A 27,316-nucleotide genomic window follows, 5' to 3' on the forward strand; every position below is an offset into this window, starting at 1 on the left:
CTGAAACAGAGCCAGAAAAGCTGCCTAATATTGTCTTCTACCTCCCCCTGAGAAAATCTAGACAGAGCGGTTGAGTTGATTGGAGGACAAGGCACAGTGGTTACCCAGAATGCTCCTATACTGGAGCAGTCACAATATCTCTCCTTAAAGTTTGTCCCAATCAATGCTGAACTCAGTTTATGATGGGAACCTGAGAACCATGCATGCGGTAGCCCACCACTATGCCAAAAGAACAGGATACAACAAAGAATTTCTCCTTCCTCACATGAAGATACAGACACTTATCCCCAGACCTGGAGAAGCATGAAGTAAGCACATTGATCACAGAAAAGATACAGAGCACTGGGAAAATTACAAGCATTTACATTTCCTATTTCAAATTAAAAAAAAAAAAAAGCTTTATAAGATACACTCACTACCTCATTGCAAAGAAAGCTTTCAGTACCACATAGCCACAAGTTTAAAGGGATTCAAATAGTAACTGCTGACACTTAGTACCTCTTAAACTGATCAGTTGTGCACACTGCAGTTTCTGGGACATAAGGAAATATTTTCTGTTCCAAAATTCATAAATGTATTTTATGTATAACACTAGATGTTAAAAACTGAAAGGTTTACTGATACACACACCAATATCACATCATTTCCCCAGTATGGGTTCTTCAGCTCAGAAGGCAGGCTGCAGTCCGTAATTAGTTTTAGCTTTGCTTCAGTTAAGAGGCAAAAAATAGTTAACAGCAAAAAAACCCAGCAAACAAGTTAACTCCAAGCAATGGCGTCTGTTGAGCTAGCATTTTATATTGTGTGTGATACCATTAACTAAGTACTAACAACCCAATATTCCTATCAATTATACAGTAATTTTACTTATTCCATGTAGTTATATTACCATAGAAACTTGGAATAAGGTAATGGATTTCATGGACAACTGGATCACCTTCCTTAAAACTTACTATGTATAAAGCACTGCAAGGCATGAAATACATGAAGGATGAAACAATAAACAAAATAAAATGAAAAATGCCTGAAACATGCAAACACAACATTTAAATACATTTGTAAGATGCATTATAGCATTAAGAACTGGGCTAGTAAGACGGTATTAAATTCTTACCTGCATCAAACATATCAAGCAGATTCACTAAGGTCTCAAAAGCTGCAAGGCGTACACTGCTGCCCTCATCTCTCGCCAGTTCTACTAACTCAGGAAGCACAACAGTTTTTGTTAGTTCTGCCCTGCAAAGTGAGGCAAGCAGTCAAGAGAAAACTCACAAGGAAACTACTGCTACAGCCAAACAGAATTCTACCTTGGAATAATAAATTAGGTATTTTTGGGGAAGTCAAGAATGAAAAATTGAAAAGTTGTTAAGAAAGAAAAAATAAATAAAAACCTCTAGGCAATCTCAGGACCTTTTTCTTTGTCAAGCAAAGAAACACACAAATTAAAAATACAAAACTTCATCACTAAAAAATTATTCAAATTAGCTCAAAACAAATCAGAGAAAACACAGTCTGAAAAAAAAAAAAACCAAAGGAATACAGCTAATTCACTCTGTCATTAAAAAAAATATTCTGATCAAATAGGCAGAAACTGCTCAATGCGATCATCCAAAGCCAAAAAATATTAAATATCATGCTGGATTGAAATGTCTGGAAATCTTACACTTCAAGGATGAGCCTTCTTCACAGAGGAGTAAGCAACTACTGCTCAGAGAAAACATGGTTTCCAAACTAGTCCAAACACTAGCTCTTAGGCTTGTTTTAAAGTATTAAGGAAAGGGTTCTGCTTGTCTGTTTTTGCATTGGTAATTACTAGGGCTGCTGCTGTGTGCGATGGTCCTGACAACCTGAATCTATACACTGGCAGCAGATTATTGTCCTGTAAACTCTGACTTAGAAACCAGAGTTTAATGAAAGAGTTGACTAAGGAGGAGTGAAATACTCCTGACACAGAAACATTTACACAGTTCAAAAGAGATTTGCTCCTTGGAACAAAAGTATAGCTGCTGTAGAAGCTACCAACCAGCACAATTTCCCATATCCCAGCTATAACCAGCTCCTGACTGCTTTAAGAGATTAGACATCTCTTTTGCAGCCCTACTAGAACTGGGAAGACATATCCAGTATTTCCACCTTTTTCCCATGGAAATGCAGATGGTATCTCAAATAAGACACCAAAAAAATCTCATGGGATTGCACAATAACAAAAAAAGAAGAAGGAAGGTGATTGAGACAGAGAAGAACATATGGCCCAGGAAGGTGAGAGAAGGGCACAAATACATCGTTTTTTTCACACCCAGAAATTAAGCTGTGGGAGGAAATGAGAACAGACATGACAACAAATGGGGAAGAGGGAATAAATGCTTTGCAAATGTGTTTCTGGAAATTTCTGTTTTGGTGGCATCAAAAATCTTCAAGCTAATATGACAGTTAGAACTATTCCTCCCTTCAGATCTTGGTAGTTATGGGGAAAAAAAGCTCACTCCTTGAAGATAAACAGAACCCTTTCTTTCACTCACCTTTAATCTCCCATTAAACAAAAGTAAACTTTAAGATATATAAAGATATATGCATTCAGTAAAAAGAAATGTAATCTCAAATTATTCAGTAATTCAATTTAGTAAAATGAATGTTAAATTTCCAGTTTCACAAATCAACAATTTTGACAAATACTACCTTTCATTTCTACAATCACAAGTTCTTTTAAATTCAAAGCCATTCAGTATGGAAAATGTTAAAATGATTTACCACGTCAACCTAGGTTTTCTTATAAAATAAGAATGAGTAACTTTATTGAGTAATACTATGATTTCACATTATTCATATCCTCTGAACTTTTTCAGGTCAAAGACCTTGCAGAAGAGATGACTATAGCACATATAAAAAATTATTTTGCATGCAATAAAGACAAGTTTATCTAGGAATCTAGAAATTACTATCCTGCATGAGCTTGCCAAACCAAAGTTTAATTAAGTATATGGCAGTAATGTTTAGTTCCTGGCATGAATATCCCTTCCCTATATCTGAGTAAGCTAAAACACTGCCTGTACTTTTGCAGTATTCCACAGCTGAGAGGTAAATCACATTGCTTCAAGAATTTCTGGTGGTTTGGTTTTATTTAGTTTGGTTTGGTGTTTTTGTTTGCTTATTTTGTTGGGTTTTTTTTTTTCAATAACTCAGAATTTAAATCACAACATAATTCTCCATTTAAAAAAATAAAATATCATTCCACAGCCACAGGAAAGCATCTTTTCCATAAGCACCAGTACCAACATGCTAAAGTACATAGTTACAGTATCTTTCAAATTACATTTCAGTTTCAGCCTCATCCTTCTATTTGCCATAAATCTACCTTTTAGAAAGCTACAGGGACTCTTAAGACCTAATCTGTTCCCACTGTGTAACACAGGGCAGGGAACCTTGCTTGATCATTTCTTTAAGTCTGTAAGAGAAGTTACTGCTTTTTTTCTTCCTGACACAATAAGAGGTGGAGACCTGGAGTTTTAATGCATTTGTTCACTCAAAGACCACTCCTGTGTGTGTAGTTAACATGTACTATTTATTAAAGGTTCCACACTTTTTCTATTCCTATATGTGCAATATTGAAATTCTTCCATCTTAGAGTAAAAGTTGATACTGAACTGAAATTCACTAACTAAACACATTTAGCATTTTTTCACAAATAAATGCACAGTAACTATTAGAAACTGCTAAACTTGCCATAATCCTCTTCCACTTTTAAGTAAACACAGTGACATCAATGGATAATTGAGATGATTTCAAGAAGTGTAGATGAACTCATTATATACAAAAAAAGAGCTGTTTGTATAGTTCAGCAATTTTACTATCACAGAGAAACAAAAATTTGAAAATGAAAAAGAGTGAAGCACCAACCACTAATTCCTAAGAACACATCTGTACACTCCAAATTCATTACTGAGTATACATGAATTAAGTTAGAAATCTTAAAAGGACTTTTGAGGTTACTATTAAGTATTTCAGAGAAAGATTTTGCATTTAGAAGCTGTTATACAAATTATACTCACCCTATTGCTTGAGCTATATGTTCCAGTTGCCGACACATGCAACTTCTAACTTCAAATTCTGCGTCCTGGCACAGTGATTTTACCAATGGAAGAATGTCTCTTTTAATACTAAAAATGTGAATATTTTTTATTAATTTACAGGACAAGAATATATAAATTCCACTCTGTAGTACTCAAATTTTACCCAGATATTATTTCTAAAGAAAATTATGTGGACATCAGATACATTTCTATAAAGAAACAGTCATTGTAATTTGCTCATATTCCATCTTTTTTAAAAAAAAAATACAAAAAATTGTAGGTAGGCTTAGAGATGATGTCCTCATTTAATAATCATCTTCAGTACAATCTCTGAACAGCCACTGCAAGAATACAAACTATTATATAAATGGAAGTGTAAATCCCAGTTAGTATCTAATACCTCATCTTTGGTATACATGTATCACCAAGGAGATATTTTGGGGAAAAAAAAAAAAAAACAGAAAAAGAGTTTAAGATTAAAAGCTTCAGTGCTGCAGTGCATTTATGGAGAAGTAGACCCAAGTATTCAATGGCAGATACAAAATAACTATTTTGAATCTATTTAAGTAAGAACACATAGTAAAACTTGGCAGAATCAGCCATTGTGTTTCTTTTTGTTGCCCAAGATGCTTTCATGAGTATTCATGAAATATCTCTATCCAAACACTTATGTTGTTGCAAAACTCTATAGAAATATGAAGAAACATACAAGAAATTTTCAAGCCAGCTTGCTCAGTCTCCCCTCATTTCAGTAAAAATTGATTTACTTCTTACAACAAAATTTGGACTCAAGTTTTAAAAACTCTACATCTTGGGAATCTGGCTTTGTAAGAATTCTCTGAAGTAGGGACTACTTCCAAAAAAAGACTTGTTTTTAACTAGCTGTTGGAACAGAGGCTAGAAAAACTGATGTTCTATTCCAAGATTGGGATTTTTTCAATACTCTAAAAAAAAAAAACCAACTTGGGAGTCATGTGAAATACAAAAGAAAAGTTTTTAACTTTAGCATAAATTTTAAGAAGAAAAATTATGCCATTCTGAAGAAGAACATGAAGATATACTTGTAGATTTTATACCTTGCCTACTTCAGAGGTCAAGTACATTTCCTGAGACTATACCAAGCAAGACTCCTCTGCTAGGGGAACAACAGTGCATCATTAATCTTACTCCACCTGTGACATTCCAAACCTGCGGATCCTGATCTCTTTTCAGCTCTCTGAACTGCATGCACTCAGACCACTTTACCAGAGAATCACTACATCCCAGAAAATTCTCAGCTGTCTTCTTAACATGTAGCTTCCGTACAGAAATGGTGCTACTATCTGGGTTTGAAGGCTTTGGCTATATTATCAAAAAATACTACTTTATCATGCTCATTAACTTTTGTATGTCCAAAAAGCATATACTACAAAGCAAATGAAGATGTAGACAGCTTCCTTTTGGCTGCTTCCAGTTCTTTTTAATGAAGAAAAAAAAATCATAGTTTAAAGAAATATATTCGTAAATGTCTTGTAAATATGGTCCTATTGATCACCTTTTTTGTTATGCTGAATTTTTGCATTTTAAAGCAAATCAAAATCATTATTAGAGAGGAAATCCTCAGCTAGATGTAATTTCTATGCATTTAGTAGCCCTCAGTGGATTTCTTTTGTAATTCAAAATCACATGTGGCCAACTACCTGGGTAGAAAACAAGTTTGGTGAAATGGCGTCACTACTGTAAGGCTGAATAAACTGTCCAAGGAATGTATCATGCCAACTACTTTGGGCAGATTTACTTTCGTCATTACTTCCCTCTTCTGCACCGCTGTTGAACCCCACAGACACTGAATCTAAGAACTGGGTAATATCAGATAAAAATAGCAGATCCTGATACATCTCCATATAACTAGGGATAGAAATAATAAAAAAAAGGACCTACATGTTAATTTTGGTTATACAAATCAAAAGTTAGGTACAGGATTCTTCTCTTTATGACAAGAAAGACTAAGGTGATGTTGTCTGTCCCTCTAATTTCAGAGAAATTAACTCTTTGGCTTATTCCCTAGTAAGAAAAACAACACGGAAGAATGGCATGAAAATTAACCCTTTTGAACCTCTGGAAGAACATAAAACCTGAAATTATAACTGAGAAACATCTCCAAGTCTCAATAGGCTAGTGACATAGTGAACATTTTTTTATCAGTAATTAATATCCAGATAAAGGGGTCTGTAAAAAGAAAGCATTTAATTTTTGCAGTAAAGTCTACTTTTCTTGTAGTAATTTTTTGCCCACTAACCAAGAAACACTGGTATATACTGTGTAATTAAAATATGTGTACAATCTACTTACATATGAGCTTCAAATTTGTTAGCTAATTTTCCCATGATTTTACAACTAACTAAGCGGGACTGAAGTGTTTGAGAAAGCTGTGCTTTGGAAACAAGTGGATTCAGGATCTATATGAAAGAAAAAAAAAGAAATATGAACAGAATAAATGTGTGCAGTAAATAATGTATTCCTCTTTAAAAAAAAAAAAAAATCATCTAGAAAAACATATCCTAAGTGTCATCTACCCCTTTCATGGAATTAATCAGCACTAACAGTAATGATGTCTATGTACTATGTCTTAATAGCCTATTGGAAACCCATATTCAATATTCAGTGCTAATTATAGCATATTAAATCTAAATCTTGGCCCAAATAGCAGTTTATGATTCACATCACAGACACAGTTTTACATCTACTTGTGTCTTTATTTTGAAGCTATGTTGTATATGAATATTTATAAGTTTTAGCTGGTAATTTTCACAAAAGTTGATAAATATATTCCTGCACAAGAAAAAAAGAAAATACACACTGAAAGGTAAAGGAAGCCTCTCTGAGGTTCTTTCTGTAAGTTTTCCCAGGAAACACTTCCTCTGATGTAAAATTTTGAGGCAATAATGCCTCTTGATTATGCATACTTTGGGGATCTGTAGGAAAGAGGTTTTCTTTCCATACAGATGCAGAAAAAAAAGCATCTTTATAGAAGCTCTTCCATCAATTGTTGGATCACCTCTATGGTGCCAGAAATAAGCTAAGAAAGGCCTTCAGATATATTATTTTTTGGGCAGAAATAATCACAGAAAACCAGGTGCCAGGCTAAGAGGAACATTGCAGAAATGTATCTCATTGTCTGCCACAATTCCTCACTCAGTCTCTTTTGCAGAGCTTCAAAAAAGGATAATATACAGGGCAGGAAAGTCCACCAATATTCTAAAATACCAGCTGAAATTTTTAGGTGAGAGAATCTTACCACTGTAAGGATAAATAGATGACTCAAACTAGAATTAGTACATAAAATATGCTTCTACCTATAATACTGCATAAAGAAGCATGCCATTAGTTATCTAAAAACTGTTTAGTACTTATTTGGTCTTTGAACTATGACAGTAAACACACCATATCTAGCAATACTAACTTCAATCACTGACCTAGACACAGTCTCTCCCATGAAGTGGTCATTGCCAGAGACAGGATACTGGGTGAGGCTGACCCCTGGTCTGAGACACACACCTTTCCTTATATCCTTGGAGTCTATGATAGTCCTATGGTTTTTATTTACGAAAAAAAAAAAAAAAAGCAAAAAAACACCCCAAAAACAAACAAAAAATCAAAACTTAAAAAAAACCCTCTAGAATATTCCATGTTTTCTGATACAAAAACACATATGGTTTGGGTTGGAATGGGCCTTAAAGATCATCTAGTTCCAACTTCCTGCCACGTGAAAAGATTCAAGTAACATGAAAGGCCTCTTTTCAGATTTAGGTTTCTGTATAGCTCCTGAGTCAACACTTTTATCAGCTGTGATCTTCCCAAAGCAAATCTTTGAGGAAACTTATACATGTGTTCCTAGAGACAAATCAGGGGGAAAACTCTACCATCTTTAAATGGCATCTGTGAAACTGTATTACATTTAGATTTTGGAGGTGACTAGAATAATTAATCCTTTGTTTATTTTCCACCTAACTTTTTACCATTTAGAAGTTTATTTTCTAAACAGTACTGAATTTCAATTAGCCACTAATTTTAATGAATATTTTTATACTACACAATCATATATTTAAATCTCCATATTGTTTAAAATTATAAACACAGTAAAATATGCCTGCTGCAAAGCTTTTAAATTTAACAATGAAATATGAATACTTAGAGCAAAACTGGTATCAGAGTAAAGGGAAGTGATACTATGAATTAGTGACAGATTTCCTTCCTCTTTCTTGAGTTACACAGTGAAAAATTAAGAGTGCTTCCAGGATATTAGGTGTTTTGTGTATAACAAACAACTGAAATACACAATGAAATGGATCTTTAGCATTCAGTTCCATTTAACAGAAATCAGAATCTTAGTCCAGCAGCAAACAAAATGTAGTTTCTTCATGAAGACACAGAGTGAGATACTAACCTGTAAACTAAAACTGGATACATGAAAACATGTTACAGAGAATACTAAGTGGAAGTGTTACAGTAAAAAGTGTTGTTTGCTGAAGAATATTAAAATTTTTAGTATCACCTTCCTGTCTCACCTTTTAACACATTCTTCTCTTCCAGTATGTTCCACAAGCATTACTGTTTTCACAGCCACAGAACTTCCACAAATCTTAATGAAGGCACAGGGGGGGTTGGAGCTAGATGATCTTTAAGGTCCCTTCCAACCCAAACCATTCTATGATTCTACAGTTGTATGGAAGAGCCAACTTAAGTTGCCAGAGTTCAAATGCTCACAGAAAGATAACAAAAAATAGTCTAGCTCATTTTGTTACTTAATATATCCTTTTGCCTCTCCCCTGAACCAATCTACCTCAAAGGTGCTTTTTAGGTTTAACTCAAGAATTAAATTTGCAGGGAAATACCATCTTACAAAATATTATTAATTTATTGCTAGCATAAGCTTAAAAGTATTATTACCTCATGTCTGACAGTCTCTTTTGGTAAAGCTTCTATTACAGCAAGAAGAGTTTCTAGCCATGCATTGCTGACACCTGTTACAATGAAATGGGTTATACGTTATGTTGTACATATAATGGGTATAACAAAACACACCTCAGTTTCACAGAATTAGTTATTTATACATTCATCTCTTCAAGGAGCTATGTATCTAAAAGACACCAAAGTACACATTTTAGACTTCAAACTAAGAAGTACAATATGCGAGAAGCAAGTTCTGCCCCCATTTCTTATATCTTTTAGATTCCTGTGCAAAAATAATTATTCTCTTTGTTTTGAAAAACTTATTTTCCTCATTTAGAAGCACATTCTTTTCTGATGCCCACTGAAATTTTCTAGTTTTCTAAGAGGCCTTTTTTTTCTTTTCTATTCTCAACATAGTGTCAAAGATGTTAAGTAAAACTAATCATCACAAAAGAAACTTCAAACATCCTCCATTTTCTCAGCTACAAAATCCTGGTACTTCAGTAGAAGCTTGGGCACAGTATCAACTGGGTTTTATCTCTCCAGGCAAAGGATTTTTGTTTGCTTCAATCAGAATTAGATTTAAATATCAGTATGTTAGTAGTCAAAATCTTTGCATTCATGATTGCACTCACTGCTTTACACAGGATTGTACGGTCGCTAAGGAAACAAAACATGCAGAAGTGATCAGTCATCAGTATAGCTGTACAGCCCTGACCTGCATCTCTGTGTTCCAGGTGTTGGAGAATGATGTGTAGGAAGGAGTGGGAATATGTATGAATGGACACCAACTCCTCTTGCAGAACAGTCAAAAATGAAACAGCAGCTGTTAACTGCATTTCCACTCCTGCAACATGCAGCACCTCCTGTATAGTTTAAAATTATATCAATTTAGAACATACAGAAAAAAAATGTACTGAAAGAACATTCAAATTTAAACATTTGGTTTTAAGAGTGAATATACAACAACCTAGGTAACTTACAAAATTGGCTGTAAAAGTATTTTCTCTTAAACATAATTACTTGGAGATACTAAAATCTCTCACACAAACTTTAAAGAAAAATAAAATATAATATTTTTGTGACTTGTAGCTTCAACAATGCATATGCGTGGTTTTTTCTACCATACAAAATGAGAGGTAAAAATAGACAAGCTAACAATTGCAATTCTGCTATGAACTTTAAAAAAATTCAAACAAAGGATTAAAAAATATTTAATCCATCCAGTGAGAGACACTAAACTAGCAGAAGGAAATTTATATTTTGTCCCTTGCCAACTGACACAGAACACAAATAAAAATGTGTGCATTTATATATACATATACACACACAGTCTTAAGAATAAAGCAATATGTAGTAGAATATTTACCTACGTAACTCAGCTTTTACTAGTATACTTAGTAAAATCATGTAAGTACTTAGCTTTAACCATATAAGAATATAATTAATCAGGCTGTCTTTGAAAGCATCAGTTTAGAAGTTAAATGTAATAAGGGAATAAAATATTACTAAATTTAAATGAAACAACAAGGAAATTTCAGATCTATGCACATGCCAAAGAGCTTGTAGGATGCAATCTATGACATAGCATTCATTTTAAGTATGTACATACCTACTGGCTAGGTGAGCATTTATTTACTTGTCTAAACATGTCTCACTCATAGCAAAATAAATTGTATTATTGTACTACTAAAGTATTACATTCATTTACAATTGATTACAAACTTAGTAAGAGTTTAAAGCCCATACTTCCTATATAGCATGTTATATATGTGGGTTTGTTTCTGTTTTAAAAGTGCTGAGATGAACAGTGGTTTCTCAGATCCTGTATCAAAAATCAAAGATAAGCTGATATTTTAATAAAAAAAAGAACCTATACCAGAATAAGAAAACATTCATTATGAACCTAAGTATTACATATAAATTTTGTTGAGAAAATAGTTTGCAGAGAACATCTGAGAAATGCAGTAGACTTCTCTTACTTCAAAGTTAAACAAAACCAAGTTTTCATTACTGAAATGTCAACCAGCTTGTGTGTGTAAATTTGGAACTTTTAGATTATCTTATTTCAAAGAGAATCATTACTTATCTCTCAGCAGCTGTTTCAGCGTATAGCCACATATGTTTGTAAAAGCATTTTCTGCGTCCCTGTTCTCCCAAATGAATAAAAGAAGCAGCACTGCACAGCTTACTAATCAAAGTGTTATAAAATATTTGCATTCAATAGCCATGGAAACCACCCTCTTTTTATCTCCACAGCCTACTCTGCCCTTGTTCTTCTGTTGTTATTACAACTGCCAAAGCCAAGAATAAGGACACCTAGAGATTTTATAATTTGAATATTTCTGGTATTGAAATACCTGTGCACACTGTCCTGGGAATTTGCTTTACACTTGCTCAAAAAAAACCATACCAAAAATAATTAAAAGAGCTATTTACAAACTGTGGATACTAAGACAGCACTGCAGACTGGAACGTAATGGAGCTGAATTCAATTTTATGTATGTATTGACTTTGTACACAATGCAAACAGGGTTACTTACCATCAAATAAAGTTTCCACATAGTCTCCTCCACAGATCCACACAACTCTGGATAACCATGTGTGAGAACACATTCTCTGGATGTGCCTCCTCATGGACCTCAGGAGACATTGAAATGTAAATGTCTAGATTGCTTACACACCTGCCTACATTGGTGCTAGCACTCAGAACCGTATAGTCCCACATATGCAAATGAGTCTCATTCTAATTTCACTGAACCCAAGTGACTTAAATTTACTTAATATAAATTTATTTATTTAGAAAGTAATGTTATTTTTCCATACATGGATCCTCCACTGATTTTCATTCCAGAGGAAAAAAAGTTTTTCCTGTCTTATTCAGACAAGCATATTTAACAGAATTTGAGGGTATTAGCATGTTCTTGAACTATTGTCATGTCTACAAGTTAAACCCAGGCAACCAAACTTGCAAAATTTAGAAGGCCTGGCTTACTCCATTAGTTGGGAAACAGAAAATTCACCTTTAGTTTAACACACTTTATGTGCTCCAGCAACAGAATTATCTTGAAAGAATGTTGCAAGCAGAAGCATAGTCAATGTTTCAGTAACTGAATCGGTATAACAAAAATCTTCCCTTAGGACTAGAAAGGTACAGAAATAATGATGAATACAGAAACTCAAAGATACAAGGAAGATGAACCCTAAAATAAATACTAGGCATAAGACAGGATGAAAATCACCCCACCTCTTCTTAAACTATAAAATCAACTAGGGAAAAAATAGAAGCTTTCGAGGGGAGACTGCTATACTAGGAAAATTATGTAACTGTGAAAATGAGTTTGGAACTAATCAAACAGCAACAAGTAAGACTTGATGTATACACTTCAACAAGAGTAACACTGGTTTTCTGCAATCACAGCATTTAGAAAAGTCTCTTATTAGTTGATGAGACACCTGCAATCTACCTACACTTCTTTCAGTGGTGGTACTCAAGGATGGGTAACAGGCAAAATACTAATAGTATCATTTGGTGCACAAGAAGAAATGTTAATGAGAATGTCTAAGCTTTCCCTAAATCCACATTTCAATGACTTTCAAGGTTCATGAGGAGGTGCATGCAGAAATCCAGAGTGATGATCTCTATGCAAAAGAACCCATAAAAGGATGCCACTTCATTTTAAGTATCAAATTTTTAAAAATATTTCATAATCTCATTCTTACATTAACATCTAAATGATGTACGATGCATTTGCTTTATTAGCATAACCAAAATACTGATGCACAATTTAATCATTACTTAGATCTGGCATATTTATTGACATATAATATATTTGATTTCTCTCATCTCAGACCTGAAACACTTATGTTAAATAGGGTCTTTGATATAATTTCAATTTAATTATGTTTTAAGGAATGATAAGCAATTCACATATATTAATTTCTATATTTACTTATAAAAGTAACCAGGTTTATAAAATTACTCACAAGTGAAATAAAAATTTATAACGTATCCAGACAGAACATTCCTTGCATGTATTACTTCCTCTGGCTGTTTTATCCTCAGCTTTAGTAAAAGTAGTATCTATTCTTGCCTTGGGCTACTGCAAGTATTCTAAATAAATATACTGGTTTCCCTACCAGTCATATGTTGACAATACCTTCAGATAAACAGCACCCTGAAACTACCACACAACTCATTTTTCTTAGTGTTAAAGAGTTGTTTTGGTTGTTATGATTCCATAATTCTATGAAAAATGAGTTGTATAGTAGTTTTATGTGCAAATCGAAATTCATAAATGATTTTTCCTGATCTAGAGAACTGAAATCAAGTGCAGTAGTTTAAGTCAGCTTATTTCCCTGCAATGCCAGACTACATGTGAAAAATTCTAATTGCAGTTGAGTTCAATTAAGACTTTATAGACTATAACAGTGTCCATTTAACAGTCAGGACTATTCCTCCAATAAAAAAAAAAAGGATAACACAAAAAAAAAAGGTCAAGTTAATGACTTTGCAGTTGAAAGTGCAGTGAACATAGGTACAAGAGACTGTTCCTTTATTACAGATTAAATAATTATGAGATAACACAGCATCAGTGAAGAACCTAGTTTGTAACAGTGCAGCCACAGAAAAAAATTTAACTCATATACGTTCCAGAAAGTTTCTATTTATAAAGTTTAAACCTGAAAAGAACATTTAGATTTAAACTGACCTCATTATATTTTATTCTTTTACCTCTGTCTTAAGTACGTTAACTTAATTTCATTTAATTTATCATCTAAGAAGGCATTCAGTTTTGATTTAAATGGCACTGCAAGATGAAAAACACTATTTTTCTCAGTTATTATTACAATTGCCGGCTTAATTTCTAATATTTTTGTCTTCAGTTTCTAACTCTTCCTTCTTGATGTGCAGTTGTCAGTTAAATGTCCTTCAATAGTTTGCAGGAAGATATTTTTACAAAGTAATCAAGTACTGCCTGATCTAAACACACTGAACTCCAATTCTAACTAAACAAGTATTTTCAAAGTCCTAGGCCCTCATCATGCTCTTAAAATATTTTCCTCGTTAATAATTAAAGATCTAAGACTAGAATCAAAAACTGTATTCCCTTCAGGATCACAAAAGGTTCAGGAAATAATAAAAAGTAGAAAGGTGATATCTGATATTGACAGAATCACAGGATGGCTGAGACTGAAAGGGTCCTCTGGAGGTCATTTTGTTCTATCTTCCTGCTCAAGCAGGGACACCTAGAGCTAGAACATGTCCAAGACAGTTTTTAAATACCTCCAAGGAGGGAGACAACATCTTCTCTGGGCAACCTGTGCCAGTGCTTGGTCACCCATACAGTGAAAAGTGTTTCCTGATGCCCAGAGGGAACCTTTTGTGTTTCGGTTTCTGCCCATAGCCTGTGGTCCTGTCACCAGGCATCACTAAGAACCTGGTTCTGTCTTCTTTGCATGCTCCCTTCAGGTATTTATATACATTGATAAGATCCTCTCCAAGGTTTCTTTTCTGCAGGCTGAGCAGCCTCAGCCCTCTCAGCCTTTCCTATAGGAAAGATGCTCCAGTCCCTTAATCCTTTTCAGGGCCATTCGCTGTAGTCTCTTCAGTATGTCAATGTGTCTCTTATACTGGGGAGCTCAGAACTGGACGCTCCAGGTATAGAAGAGTTGAAGGAGTAGAGGGAAAGGATCACTGTCCTCAAACTGCTGACAATTTTTGGTCTAATGCAGCCCAGGATGCTTTGTCACAGGGACACACAACCAGCTCATGTTGAACTTGGTGTCCATAATGACCCACATGTGTTTTCAGCAGAGTGACCCACACATCTGTCAGTGCACAGAATATTGCTGAATAAATCTACCACATGGAACCTAAGACTCCTCTACAGTAGGGCTTGCATTTAAATATCCTACAGAAGAATATTTGCTAGCTAACCATTGAAGACTACATACATATGTTTCAGTCAATAAATTCATAAAAAAAAGAGGAACATAAGTCATTAAATCAGTTATTCATGAAGACTAAACTGTCCCTTGAGCAGTCTCTTTCTTAAGAGTAGGGGTCAGAGAGAGGATTCAGTTTAAAACCAATTCCACAAACAGTAAGAAATACACCAATTTTTCATAATATGATATTATTTCTGGAATTCTTTTATTAATATAATATTTAGGTAGCTGCCTTAAAAGTAGAAAGAAAAATTTAAAAAATGCTGAGAGATATAGAACCATAGAATAGCTAGGGTTGGAAAGGACCTTAAGATCATCTAGTTCCAACCCCCCTGCCATGGGCAGGAACACCTCACACTAAACCATATCACCCAAGGCTTCATCCAACCTGGCCTTGAACACTGCCAGGGATGGAGCATTCACAACCTCCCTGGGCAACCCATTCCAGTACCTCACCACCCTCACAGTAAAGAATTTCTTCCTTATATACAATCTAAACCTCTGCTGTTTAAGTTTCAACCCATTACCCCTTGTCTTGTCACTACAGTCCCTAATGAATAGTCCCTCACCAGCATCCCTGTAGGCCCCCTTCAGATACTGGAATGCTGCTATGAGCTCTCCATGCAGCCTTCTCTTCTCCAGGCTGAACAGCCCCAACCTTCTCAGCCTGTCTTCATATGGGAGGTGCTCCAGTCCCCTGATCATCCTCGTGGCCCTCCTCTGGATTTGTTCTAACAGTACCATGTCCTTTTTATGTTGAGGACACCAGAACTGCACACAATACTCCAAGTGAGGTCTCACAAGAGCAGAGTAGAGGGGCAGGATCACCTCCTTTTGACCTGCTGGTCACACTTCTTTTGATGCAGCCCAGAATACGGTTGGCTTTCTGGATATATATGTCCACACTGCTCTTCAATAAAAGCTGCAATTCAGTTCTTTCAAACTTCAACAAAGAAAGCAATGAAATATAAATGAGAATTTACTGAAATGAGTATCATTTTCACATGGGCTCACTTCACTATTTAGTAATCACCTCCTTGGTCGATAGAAAACTCTATGACATAAGAATGTGACTCAGCTATTTCACCTTTGTTACTAATATAATTGTATACTGTCTTACAGCTGGCAATGAGAATCCAATACAGATACAGCAAGAAAACTCACAGCAGCTACTCAGCTACTACAGAAGACTTTTTCCTCTCAACCTTGAAGTGCTTGCTATAGAAAGAACAAATAGTTAAACTTTTTCCTCCTTTCTGAAATAATTTTCTGAAGCACAAGTTGTTTGCAAAATAAAATAACGATACTGTTGGCAAACTGTTAAAAAAGGAAAAAAATTTAAATTATATGAAAAAAAAAATAAATCTACAATGTCCTGGTAAAATCATGACTGAGTCACATTAGTGAAGATGTCAAACATACCTCCAAAAATGCATGGGAAACTGAGTCTGTCCATAAAATTAGGAATACAGTTCAATGCTTTCAAAACAAAATTTCAACAATAACCATTATGATTGGCTGGTTCTCAAGAAGAGTTCTCAAAAAGCTGTCAAATCACTGGTAAATGTTTAGAATATGTAAATAGTATAAATTCTGCATACTTTTCCTGGGGTTTGTTTTGTTTTGTAGTTTGTTTTTTTTGGGGGTGGGGGTCCCAAGAAAAAATATATTACCTGCAATACTTCAGAGACTCAGTGAATTAGTGTGGAAGATGATCAACTGGACATACCTCTCCTAGAGATGGAGTTTGCAGTAAACTGGCCTTTTTTTGCCTTTGTTAAACTGCTAGTCAATGTTAACTATTCTACAATTCCATGATTCTATGATACTTACACTGGCAGGAAAAGATACTTTCAAAATTCATTACAAGTAACTTACTCTGATTTTTGGTAAGACCCGACGAAGTGTTTCTGCAGGATTTTGTCGCATCAGGACTGGAAGATTTGCCACCACACTTGTTCCTTGGATATCCTGGCCAGAACTTACAAAAATATATACGTACAACACATTAAGCTCTATGATGATTACAAACTCATAGCTTTCATTAAAGAAAAAAGAAAAAAACATAACAAAAGACACACACTGCCCAGGTTATTCATATAAATCAAGAGAGGCGTTATCCCTTTTTTGTACAGTATATAGTAGAAAACAACATTTAAAAAATATATCTACCATAAAAGCTGTTCCAATACTGAATGTTCTAATTTTTAGTGTAGCTTTGGAAAAAAAACAAAATGTTTGAAAAATCTTTCAAACTCAATGATGAAGGCAATGGTTTTGTGGAAGCTCAATATTAAAACAATATAAGTGATAAAGGATAGGGAGTGAAAACAAATAGGAAATATAAATGAAAACTACATTCAACATACATTTTAACAGAAATCTACCATTTTTTCCTTTATGTAGGGAAAACAGTCAGATGTATAATCAGATGTATATTGACAAACATGATTAAAGAAGGATGCAAAAACCTAGTTAGATTACAAATCTGTACCTTTCTCCTTATCCTATGTCTCTCAATGGTATCCCATAATTGAAAAAACTGAAGTGATAAAAAAAAGGGCAGAATGGGAGGGAAATGATAGGCAGCTATGAAGAAAAGGCATGAAGTGAAGACAAAAACTACCCAAGTGGATAAACTTCTAGAACCAAATGAGAAAGATAAAGGCTCTGGATAAAACTAAATATCAAAACATTCTTTTTCTTGTTTAAATGCATAAAATGAATTTTGCTAAACAAATTCAGAATTGTTAAAGCAGCTAAGCAACTCATTTTTAAATAAGCACACAAAGCTGGTCTGTACCCATGCAAGCATTTTGCTTAGTGTGACGTTACAACTAAATGTACAATATGATTATACATAAAATTTTAAAAGAAATTCTTAGTAAACCTACTTTAAAATACTTCCATATATCATTCCCCATTCCATCATCATTCCAAGTTTTCTTAGTGAAATATATGAGCTCAAGAAGGAGACTAGGCACATAAATTGATCACAGGACAGTAAATTTGCACAGCCACCCTCTCGTTTTGTTTTGCCTCTGCAGTATATTAGGGAATTCACAGTTAAGATGCAAAGCCTTTCTGCAGCATCTTTACACATTCCATTAGTGCTCTACATCACCCACAGCATTCATGTCTTCCAGAAGATCAACTGAAATTATAGATTATGACTGCTACTGATGTAAAATTAAGCTGATGTGAAGACCATATTGGACAGGGCCTTGAGCAACCTGCTCTAGTGGAAGATGTCCCTGCCCACAGCAGGGAGGTTGGAATTAGACGATCTTAAGTTCTTTTCCAACCCTAACAATTCTACTGTTCTATGATTCTGAAGAGATGTTAGGAACCAATGTTCTGGCTGGTTACTATATACACCCCTCCACATTTTTAACTGTTGTCTGTAAACACAAGAAAGTTGACAAGTTTTGACAGGACAAAGCTACACTAAAGCCCTTTTAAACGCCATTCAAAACAGCAAGAATGGATGAAAGTACAGCTTTTCAGATTGATCTTAATATTAGCAATCTTATTTGATAAATATCTATGAGCTCTCAACAAAAACATATCTCCCAGTAGCACCTAAACTCAGTGAAAGGACAGTATTCTGACAACTACTAAAAATGGATTTAATTAATGATTAATAATTGATCTATTTACAGCTTGCAATATTTTTGCATTATTCAAATCCATTTTATTACCTAATTTAAAGCCATGGATATTAAAGCCTTTCATGTTTATAGCAGATTTCTCCCAGTATCACATACTAATTCTAGCAAAGCTTTAAAGTAAAACTGAGAAATCTAAAGCTCCCAGAGTAAAAAAGGGTCACAATGTGGATGAGATCCACAACTTCTTATGAGACAACTTGCAAGGAAAAGATGTGTATATTTGTATTACCAAGCAATAATGCAAAAGTTCAAGGTAATTTGCAGAAGTTATGCAATTGAAAATTTTATTCATTTTGTATCTAGGTGGAATAAATCCTAACTGCTAAAAACTGCAAACAAAATGCAACCTTTATCCACCAGAAATGTAAAGCAAAAGAGACCGTTTTGCTTTAAATCAGAAATGCTTAGTATCTGGCTTGCTGCCAATTAAGAAAGTGAAGCAGGAGGCATTTCAACACCTACACAGCCTGTAATTTTCCAACTGCTTTTTATTTTTGTTCTATATCTACCAAAGGAGCTGCACCATAGATTTTCTTTAAATATTAAATAATTTGGGATTATATTGAATTATTGCTAGATGCTCAAATTTAGACAATTTTGTAATAATAAATGTATTGAAATAAATGCTTAATCTTTTCTTTAGAGCCACAGTAAGCTCAATGTAATGAAGATGTTATTCCTTTATTAAGTGTGCTAACTATAAAAGAACTCAACAGAGCCCTATACTTAGAAGCAATTTTGCTCAAACTCTTTTATGCTAGCAAAATTCATATAGATAAAAATATTTAAATATAAAACTTCAGGACTCATCTTCTGATATCATCCTACAGGAGATCCCACTGACTTTACAATACCAGGAAACCTCAACCAGAGGGGAAGCTCTCATGCCTGAATGCTTCTGCCCTACCACTTACTGCCTCTGCAACACCAATTGCTCACTGTCAGCCAGCAGCACCAGAGCTGATCTAACTACATAGCTCATTGAAGAATTCTAAAATGTAAGCATAGTAATAAGCCTCTCCCTCTAGCCTCTGCATTTAGTTTTACTTTTTTCTACCCTCACAAAATGAAGTCTGTGTTATATTTGGGAGTTCCTTGAGGCTGGAACAAACCCTCCTAGAAATCATTTACAAACATACAAATGACAAAAAGTGACTGGGAGTTGTCAGCCTGGATTTGTGAAGGGGAAAACACGCCTGACCAACCAACTTGACAGCCTTCTACAATGAGATGACTGGCTTGCATGGTGGAAGTGGTTTAATTTATTTTAGCAAGGCTTTTGATACTGTGCCTCATAATATTCTCATGCATAAATCAATGTAGGACAAACTAGTTAAACTAGGAAAGTGATGTGGACTGAAAACTGTCTGAATTATTGAGCTGAAATGGTTGTGATCAATGGCAAGGCTGCCAGCTGGAAGCCAGCCATGAGTGGTTTACCTCAGGGTCTACACTGCAGGCAATACTGTTCAATGTTTTCATTTATGACCTGGGTGATGGGACAGAGTACACCCTCAGCTAGTATGTGGATGACACAAAACCAGGTTGAGGGGCTGATAGACCAGATGGTTGTGATGCCTCAAGTAGCTGGTGAAACAAAGAGGGCTCTTACAAAGGTCAGTGATGGGAAATACAAGTCCTACAGCTGAGAAGGAATAACTCCATGAACCAGCACAGGCTGGGGGCCAGCCAAGCGGAAAATAACTTGGCAGGAAAATATGAAGGTCCCAGTGAATACCAAGCTGACCAGAAGCCAGCAATGCATCCTTGTGGCAACAACAGGTGAATACATTGCTGTAATAGGCACTGCTTGGAGCAGGGAGGTGAGCTAGATGATCTCCAGAGGTCCCTTCCCACAACTATACTATGATTGTATTTAGCATAAGTATTTCCAGATTTACAGACTTCCAGCAAGCTCAGGGCTGACAATAAGATTTCTTATATTTAAAACAACTAACTACTGGAATATGTATGCTTAAAAATTCGATATAAGTTTAATTTTAAAAGTAATCTAAAAATCAGATTTTGCAAACTCAGAATAAAAAAATATTAAAAGTTCTGGTTACTCAGTTAGGAGCATTTGTATCTGGAAAGGGAATGAAGAACTACAGCTCCTTTTATGGCATGAAGAAAGAAGGTTAGTCACTGAATGTTCCCAAAGAGAATATTACCACCAAGGAGTCTGAAAAAGAGGAGATAGATTTACATGTCTCTCTATTTGCATTAGCCTGAAAAATACAAACCCAGGAGCAGAATGTTTCATTGGAAAAAAGACTGAAGTACAACATTTACCCAAACTCTAACTAAAGCACTGTGTTTATGAACTGACTTTTATTTAAAGTGTGGCTAACTATCAGTTCAGCAAAAAATTATTCACTAAATAGCAATTCTTGAATCAACCACTGAAATATGTGCTTTGTGTAACTTAGTTTTACAGACCAAGTAGTTTTGATGGATAGCTGCAGGGGATTACAATGTTAACCCCCCATAAATGACATTATTTTTGGTGCAAGATGACAAAATGTTCTCTGTTGGCCTAAATTTGTTGGAAAAAAAAGTAAAAATTTACCAATTTCATTAAATGAGGGATTAGAATAACAAGATAAAAATTGAATAAGGTAGTCAATAACTAATTAGGTATTAGAATAAATTCACAGAGAGCACTTCCAAACACTGAAGAGGGTTTCAGAGGTTGGGGAAACCTTGGAGAGGTTCAAATCTCCTCTGACAATGTCTTCAGCAATCTGATCTAACACTAAATTACGTTAGCCTTGGAAGTTTGCCCTGCTTTGAGCAGGGCATTGGACCAAATAACCCCCAGAGGTCCTTAACCACTTAAACTATTCTTTGCCCATGAGTCATAAACTGTAAACTCAATTTCTTATTTGTATGAAAGTTCAGTATCTGACAGGATTTAGCCTATTTAGAAAGATTCAATATCAGTTCTCCTTCTAGGATTTCTCTTGTCCTCTACAATATACTGGTTGCCAAGGCAAACTAGAAATCCAGATAAATATTTCTGTCAATAACATAAAAGTGCTTGTCTCATAAGACTTCCTCACAGAACCTTCTTCATTTCATTGTAAAGATTTTTACATAGCAATCTTTGCTATACAGATGGGTAGACCCAGACTTGAATTTATTAAACTGCTTTCTACATGCTATTCTTGTTCAGTAAAAACTAACACTTTTACAAGTTTTCTTTTTAATTTTGTCTTTGCATAATTTCAAGCGGGTTTCAACAAAAAAGGTAACTGTCCTGGGTTCCACCACAACAGGAACAAACACCAGAAAGTAAAAAAATGTCTTGAAATAACAAATATGTGTGATTTTAAGACAAATTTTCATTTTATTCTAAGGTGAATACTCCTTTGATAAAATAAAATCTGGTATTTTCTCTAGAAGTATAACCCTTTCTTAACACTGGTGTAAAGCAGTTACTTTCTTTTTATTTTGTGTTATGTTTTTATTTTGTGTTATGTACATTTATACTTCTGTAAACAAATTATATAACAGGACTGTTGGAACATCTCTCTGACATATATTGTTATAAGTATATTAAAAAGACCAGTTCCATGAAAGGCTCTGTAACTTCATTGAAATAACTTCCTACAAGAGTCTCAGTTAAACAAAGCCTGCAAAGCTCGAGCTGTGCAAATATTAACATAGCCTTGAAGATATATATTACAAGGGAGATTTCATAGACAAAGTGCTGTATAAAATTTCTTGTACATTATCCTATGCCATGTTGCAAATGACAAACAAAAGTAACTGGAATCAAAACAATGCTTTACCTGATAATTTTCCCTAAGATTTGAAAGTGTAAAGATACACAAGATATTTGGGATAATTTTTTTTAATCAGATATCTGATGGATCAAACTGCTTACATTTCTGGCATTGTACAAGAACTGCTAAAAAAAAAAGAAGAGGTTTCTTTCTCAAAGAAAGCTAGTACAAGAATTTTAAAAAGATTACTCATTTAGACATGCACATACACGTAATTCAGATCTATGCATCATATTAACTCTTTTATACACTATAACTAATCTCATGTATTCAAATACAATATTGGGGTTCCTAAACAATATGCTGTAATTTTTTCACTGTCGGAACACCTTTTGAAGACCACAGGTAGCCAGGGAGCATATGTAGCAACGTCAAAACCAATTTAAATTGTCCTAGAAGTTAATGTCCTTTTTATCTATGTACTAATGCACTATATAACATTTATATATGCATGCCTTCAAGTACATGACATTTATGATAACAGGCAAGATTCTAGAATAGAGATATAAACCAGACTATAACTAAGGCTAAGACTGTGATGGAGCCAAAGAAGCATTAGGCAGCTTTGTCTTTTAGCTCTTCTGTCCCTTCCTTTGTTACCTGTCTAGCCAGAGCAAATAAAGAGAAGAAATTTTACTTTCAGGCTGCTATAATTTTGCTGAAAATAAGACAGAAGAAAATGAATCTGAAAATGTAGCATGTTATTAATATCCACTTTCAAGAAGTCAGCAGTCCTGATAACATCACAGTATGAACATCCCTTTGCAATTGACGTACCCCTTCTATTAAAATCTAATTTTCAAAACCAGTTTCTCATCATGATCTTCTACTTCAGATATATGTGCCCATGGTGATTTTACAGCACATCTGAGTAAAATCTACATGATCTACATATTAAAAAAGAAGAAATTAATCTGCTTTTAGTGCATATCTGAACATGCACCAATACACATGAAACTTCGAGTGCAATTAAAGTAAGAATGGAAAACCAAGATTTAGCTGCACAGTAGTTTTGTATTCATAGTAACCTTGTTTACCAGGATCAGTTTGGCCAACTGAAATTTCTTACTTCTGTTTGCTTGCTGAACTGTCAAAGCAAGAAAGGGTGTCTAACTTAAACAAATACTCCTTTCTGTTCCTGAGCCAAACCAAATGTACTACAATGACACAATCACTTCATTCTTCCTAGTATCATCAGCTTCTGTGAGTTTAGACAATAGTTACTATGAAGAAACATGAATCTTTCCCTCTTGAATTTTAATAAAAGTTTCAATAATGTAAAAAGTGCTTCAAAGGAACACATTTTTCCTCTCAAATATTACCCTTGTATCAAGATTACTATTTCCCAGAAGAGAAGTTTTTCCTCTTCCTTAGAGGATGTATAAAACATACTGCATTTTGCATGGTCTCTGAGTAGAATTCATCTTGTGCTTTTTATTTTTGCAGCTAAATTTTAGGAGTAAAACCAGTCTTTTCACACCAACATCAAGGTAATGCAATTTCTAATTTCTGGGTCACATAACAAAAATGAGCCAGTAGCTGATATTTTCTTCTCTGCCCAGTCCTTATTCACTGACCCTGAAATTCTAATTTTCACTTTCAACAAGATTTGTCATTTCACAGCATGCGTTCATTATATGATATAAGAAGTCTTCTGAAAAAGTACATTCTTCTGCACAGTAATTTTTCTACACAGAAAGTGAGAAAAAAAGAATTACAGATGCTAAGAAAATTCTAGAAGGGTAAATTACTTCTGCTGACCTAAATTTATTCTACAGTCTAATTTAGACATCGGATCTCTTTTCATTCTCCAGTCTTATTTACTGTACCAGTATATTTCATTCACAGAGATGTGGTACGTGGTTTGTGGTATGAAAAACATGAACACTTCAAATGACCTAATAAATACTTAAAATCTGCTTATAGTCTTCTTCAACTCATGGGTCTAAGTGTGGGGCATTATAAACAACAGATCCAAAAGCTCCTACTTTATTACTTATCTATGTCTTTCAAGCATGCATTCTCATCCTCTCTTACCATAGTATACTTCATCTTGTGTCAATTCTGGGTTGTTTAGAGGGGTGGGGGTTAATAGAACCTCTAATCTAATAGTTGTGGAAGTGATAAGAATATTCTCAGAAATATTTAAAGGTTCTTGATCCAGAAAGCTGTGTTTGTATATTTCAATCTCTTCTTTAGCAAATGGACTCACAGGTCTAAAAAATTTGCTCTAGCTGTATAAGTGTTTCTTTTTCCCCAGCCGACGAAATCTGACTGTGATCTCAAAATTACTTTAGTTAACACTAGATTTCTACCAAATTATTGCTGTAATACTCTAAGGGACTGGTGACTCAGAAGAAACAATAATTAGAAAATGAACACAAAACTGTGAACTTACTCCTCATATAAGCTACCTTTTACTGAGCCCTGTAGGGGAAAGCTTTACTTGTTTGCCTTCTATTCATTATTCAAATATTTCCAAGTAGTGCTGGACATTACTTCAAACTGATGCAGTTACATGCATCAGCAATACAATCTGAAAGAACTAATTCTAGTGTTGCTTTCGCATCTGTCAGAAGCAACCATAGATCAAAGGCAGCTTTCTGAAATAAACATGCAAATAACTAAAAATTACCTCAACTCCAAGCTGTTGCTGATTCACTTTCTGACAAACAAAAAAGCATTTTACTTGATTTGTGTTCACTTTGGGAAGTAGGATGAAATTCAGCTACTTAATTAAAATGAGGAAAGAGTCAGAGTCATGTCTCTCAGAAATGTATGAGATTTGTTTCGTTGACAGCATACAGCTTGGAGTGGACAGATAATCAAACCGGACAATGCAATTAACATAATAAACAAATTGAAGTAATGACACAAGCCTTACAGATTTCCAGTTCTCTGGCAGAATAATTTCAAAAAAGTAGATAAAAATTAGTATTATATATACAGATAATTCATCCATATTTACGTTCCTGTTAAAACCATTATGAGCACAGCACCAGAATCTTCTAGCCTTCTCAGCTAGGTTTAGGTAATTATAATCCAAATATTGTTCCCTGCCTTGCAAATCACTACAGTGATCTTAAATAGCTTTTTGTTAGATTATTTTTTAACTCACATACTCATATTTTAACTTATTTCTAATGGTATAATTATACCCCAAAGACTGACATTCTGCAATGGAAAGAATAAATAAAGCATTTACCAGTAATTCCACCCACATTTACTAAAATTAGTTCAGATCATCTCTGGAAGAAAATAATATCTCTTTCCTTCGAATGTGTGTCAAATATGTTCCACTGCATAGATCCTTCATAGCACACCAGTGTTAACCACCAGATTATCTGGTTTATCTGTTGGCTATGTTAGTATCAATAGCCTTCTACGCAAACAAAAGTAACATGGAAAAAGAAAAAAATACGGTAAAGGGCCATCACTGGTATAATACCCTTTGCACACCACTTCCCCTCAGTCCCACTTCAGTTTGTTTGCTACTGAAAATGAACAGAATTAACTGATTACTAAAAGTCGTGGGACAGTACATTTTCAGTTTAAACTCATTGTAAAATATTACCAAAATATATTAATGCTAGTTTTATTACCTATCTGACATGGCATCCATTCTAATGGATATCTACAGGTATAATTTACCTTAAAAACAGCACACAGTGCTTAGAATATCAATGCCACTGTAGTGCAACCAGAACCCCAAAGTCTGTACAAGTATCACAGGGACAATAGTATTTACAGGTGTCACAAACCATCTCAGCTGGTATTCAGTGTATTGTCTCTTCCAGGAGAGAATAATGATCTTAAAGTAAACACTCAGTTATAGGGATGAAAGCAAAAAAAAAAGGAAAATAAGCTGTATGAACTTGCAAGGGAAGGAATAGCATTTGGGGAAAAATGACATCAATCATCTGTATGTTAATCTCAAAAAGCAGGAGCTACAGAATAAATAAAATATACTTAGTACTTGCATACTTCACCAAAAAGCATGTAGTGAGTCATGAACACCTCAAATGAACTATTAAGTACTAAAATCTACTTAGACTCTTCTTCAATTCATGGATCTTGTAGGTGTGGGTCATTATACGCAACAGATCCAGAAGCAGTCACTTTCCAATTTTTCACTAAAAAAAATAAAGGCATCTTAATTTAATCAAAATGTAGGATGAGGCACTGGAAAGGTATATAAAACCTTCAGAACTGGAAATAAATAAAAAAGAAACTAAGATCTGGGTATTAATTTTAGTGCTTTATCTACTCCATAACACATTATTCTCAAATACGTGGTACAGTTTAAGTGGTCAAAGCACAAATATGTTTATCTGCCCTTAAGAGTTGATTTTTCCATATCAGTATGCACCTAAACTATTACAAACTCATGGTGCAAGTATTTTCTTTGTGTGTGATACAGTGGCATGCAAGGCTCAAAAGAAGTTACAAGTAAACCTTAAAATACACCTGCATGGTGATAAAAATCAGAGGAAACAGACATACTTTTGGGCTAAAACCTGTACTAAAGAAGCAGTTTAATTTTAAGTAGCATCCATTCTTTTCTTCATTGATTTGGTGGTTATCACTTGGCGCATTTGTAAAAAGAAAAATAAAATTAAATCTTGCCTTCAAGACTATAACCTAAATAACTCCTAGCTCCCACAATTGCAGAGATATAGTACCCTAATCCGGAGCTTTTAAATGAAATTACAGAAAGAAGATTAACTGTTTATAACAGAAGAATTTTGGTGCAAGCAGCAATGTGGCAGTGACTCATGTTTTCTATTTAATATGGACAGAAATCGTCCTCCTCAAAAAGCTCAGTTACGATTTCAGCAGTGAAAATGGCATCTTTTCTGTTTCTCCCTTTAAAGCCAGCATTTTTATCTCCAGGCCTACCCAACAA

The 27,316-nt window shown here is 34.5% G+C and overlaps 1 protein-coding gene across 1 annotated transcript in view; it reads right to left on the reverse strand.

Moving 5' to 3' along the window:
- Positions 1 to 27,316, reverse strand: part of PPP4R4 (protein phosphatase 4 regulatory subunit 4) — a 62,739-nt gene that overhangs the window by 23,109 nt on the left and 12,314 nt on the right. The window contains exons 3-8 of the mRNA XM_005149522.3: positions 16,830 to 16,932; positions 9,718 to 9,865; positions 8,997 to 9,070; positions 6,399 to 6,505; positions 4,047 to 4,154; positions 1,115 to 1,236 (exon numbers count right to left, since the gene is read on the reverse strand). Coding sequence (XP_005149579.1) covers positions 1,115 to 1,236; positions 4,047 to 4,154; positions 6,399 to 6,505; positions 8,997 to 9,070; positions 9,718 to 9,865; positions 16,830 to 16,932 — 662 coding nt within the window. The remainder of the gene's footprint in view (positions 1 to 1,114; positions 1,237 to 4,046; positions 4,155 to 6,398; positions 6,506 to 8,996; positions 9,071 to 9,717; positions 9,866 to 16,829; positions 16,933 to 27,316) is intronic.

Source organism: Melopsittacus undulatus, chromosome 4 (genome assembly GCF_012275295.1).
Source record: "Melopsittacus undulatus isolate bMelUnd1 chromosome 4, bMelUnd1.mat.Z, whole genome shotgun sequence".
Classification (NCBI taxonomy): domain Eukaryota; kingdom Metazoa; phylum Chordata; class Aves; order Psittaciformes; family Psittaculidae; genus Melopsittacus; species Melopsittacus undulatus.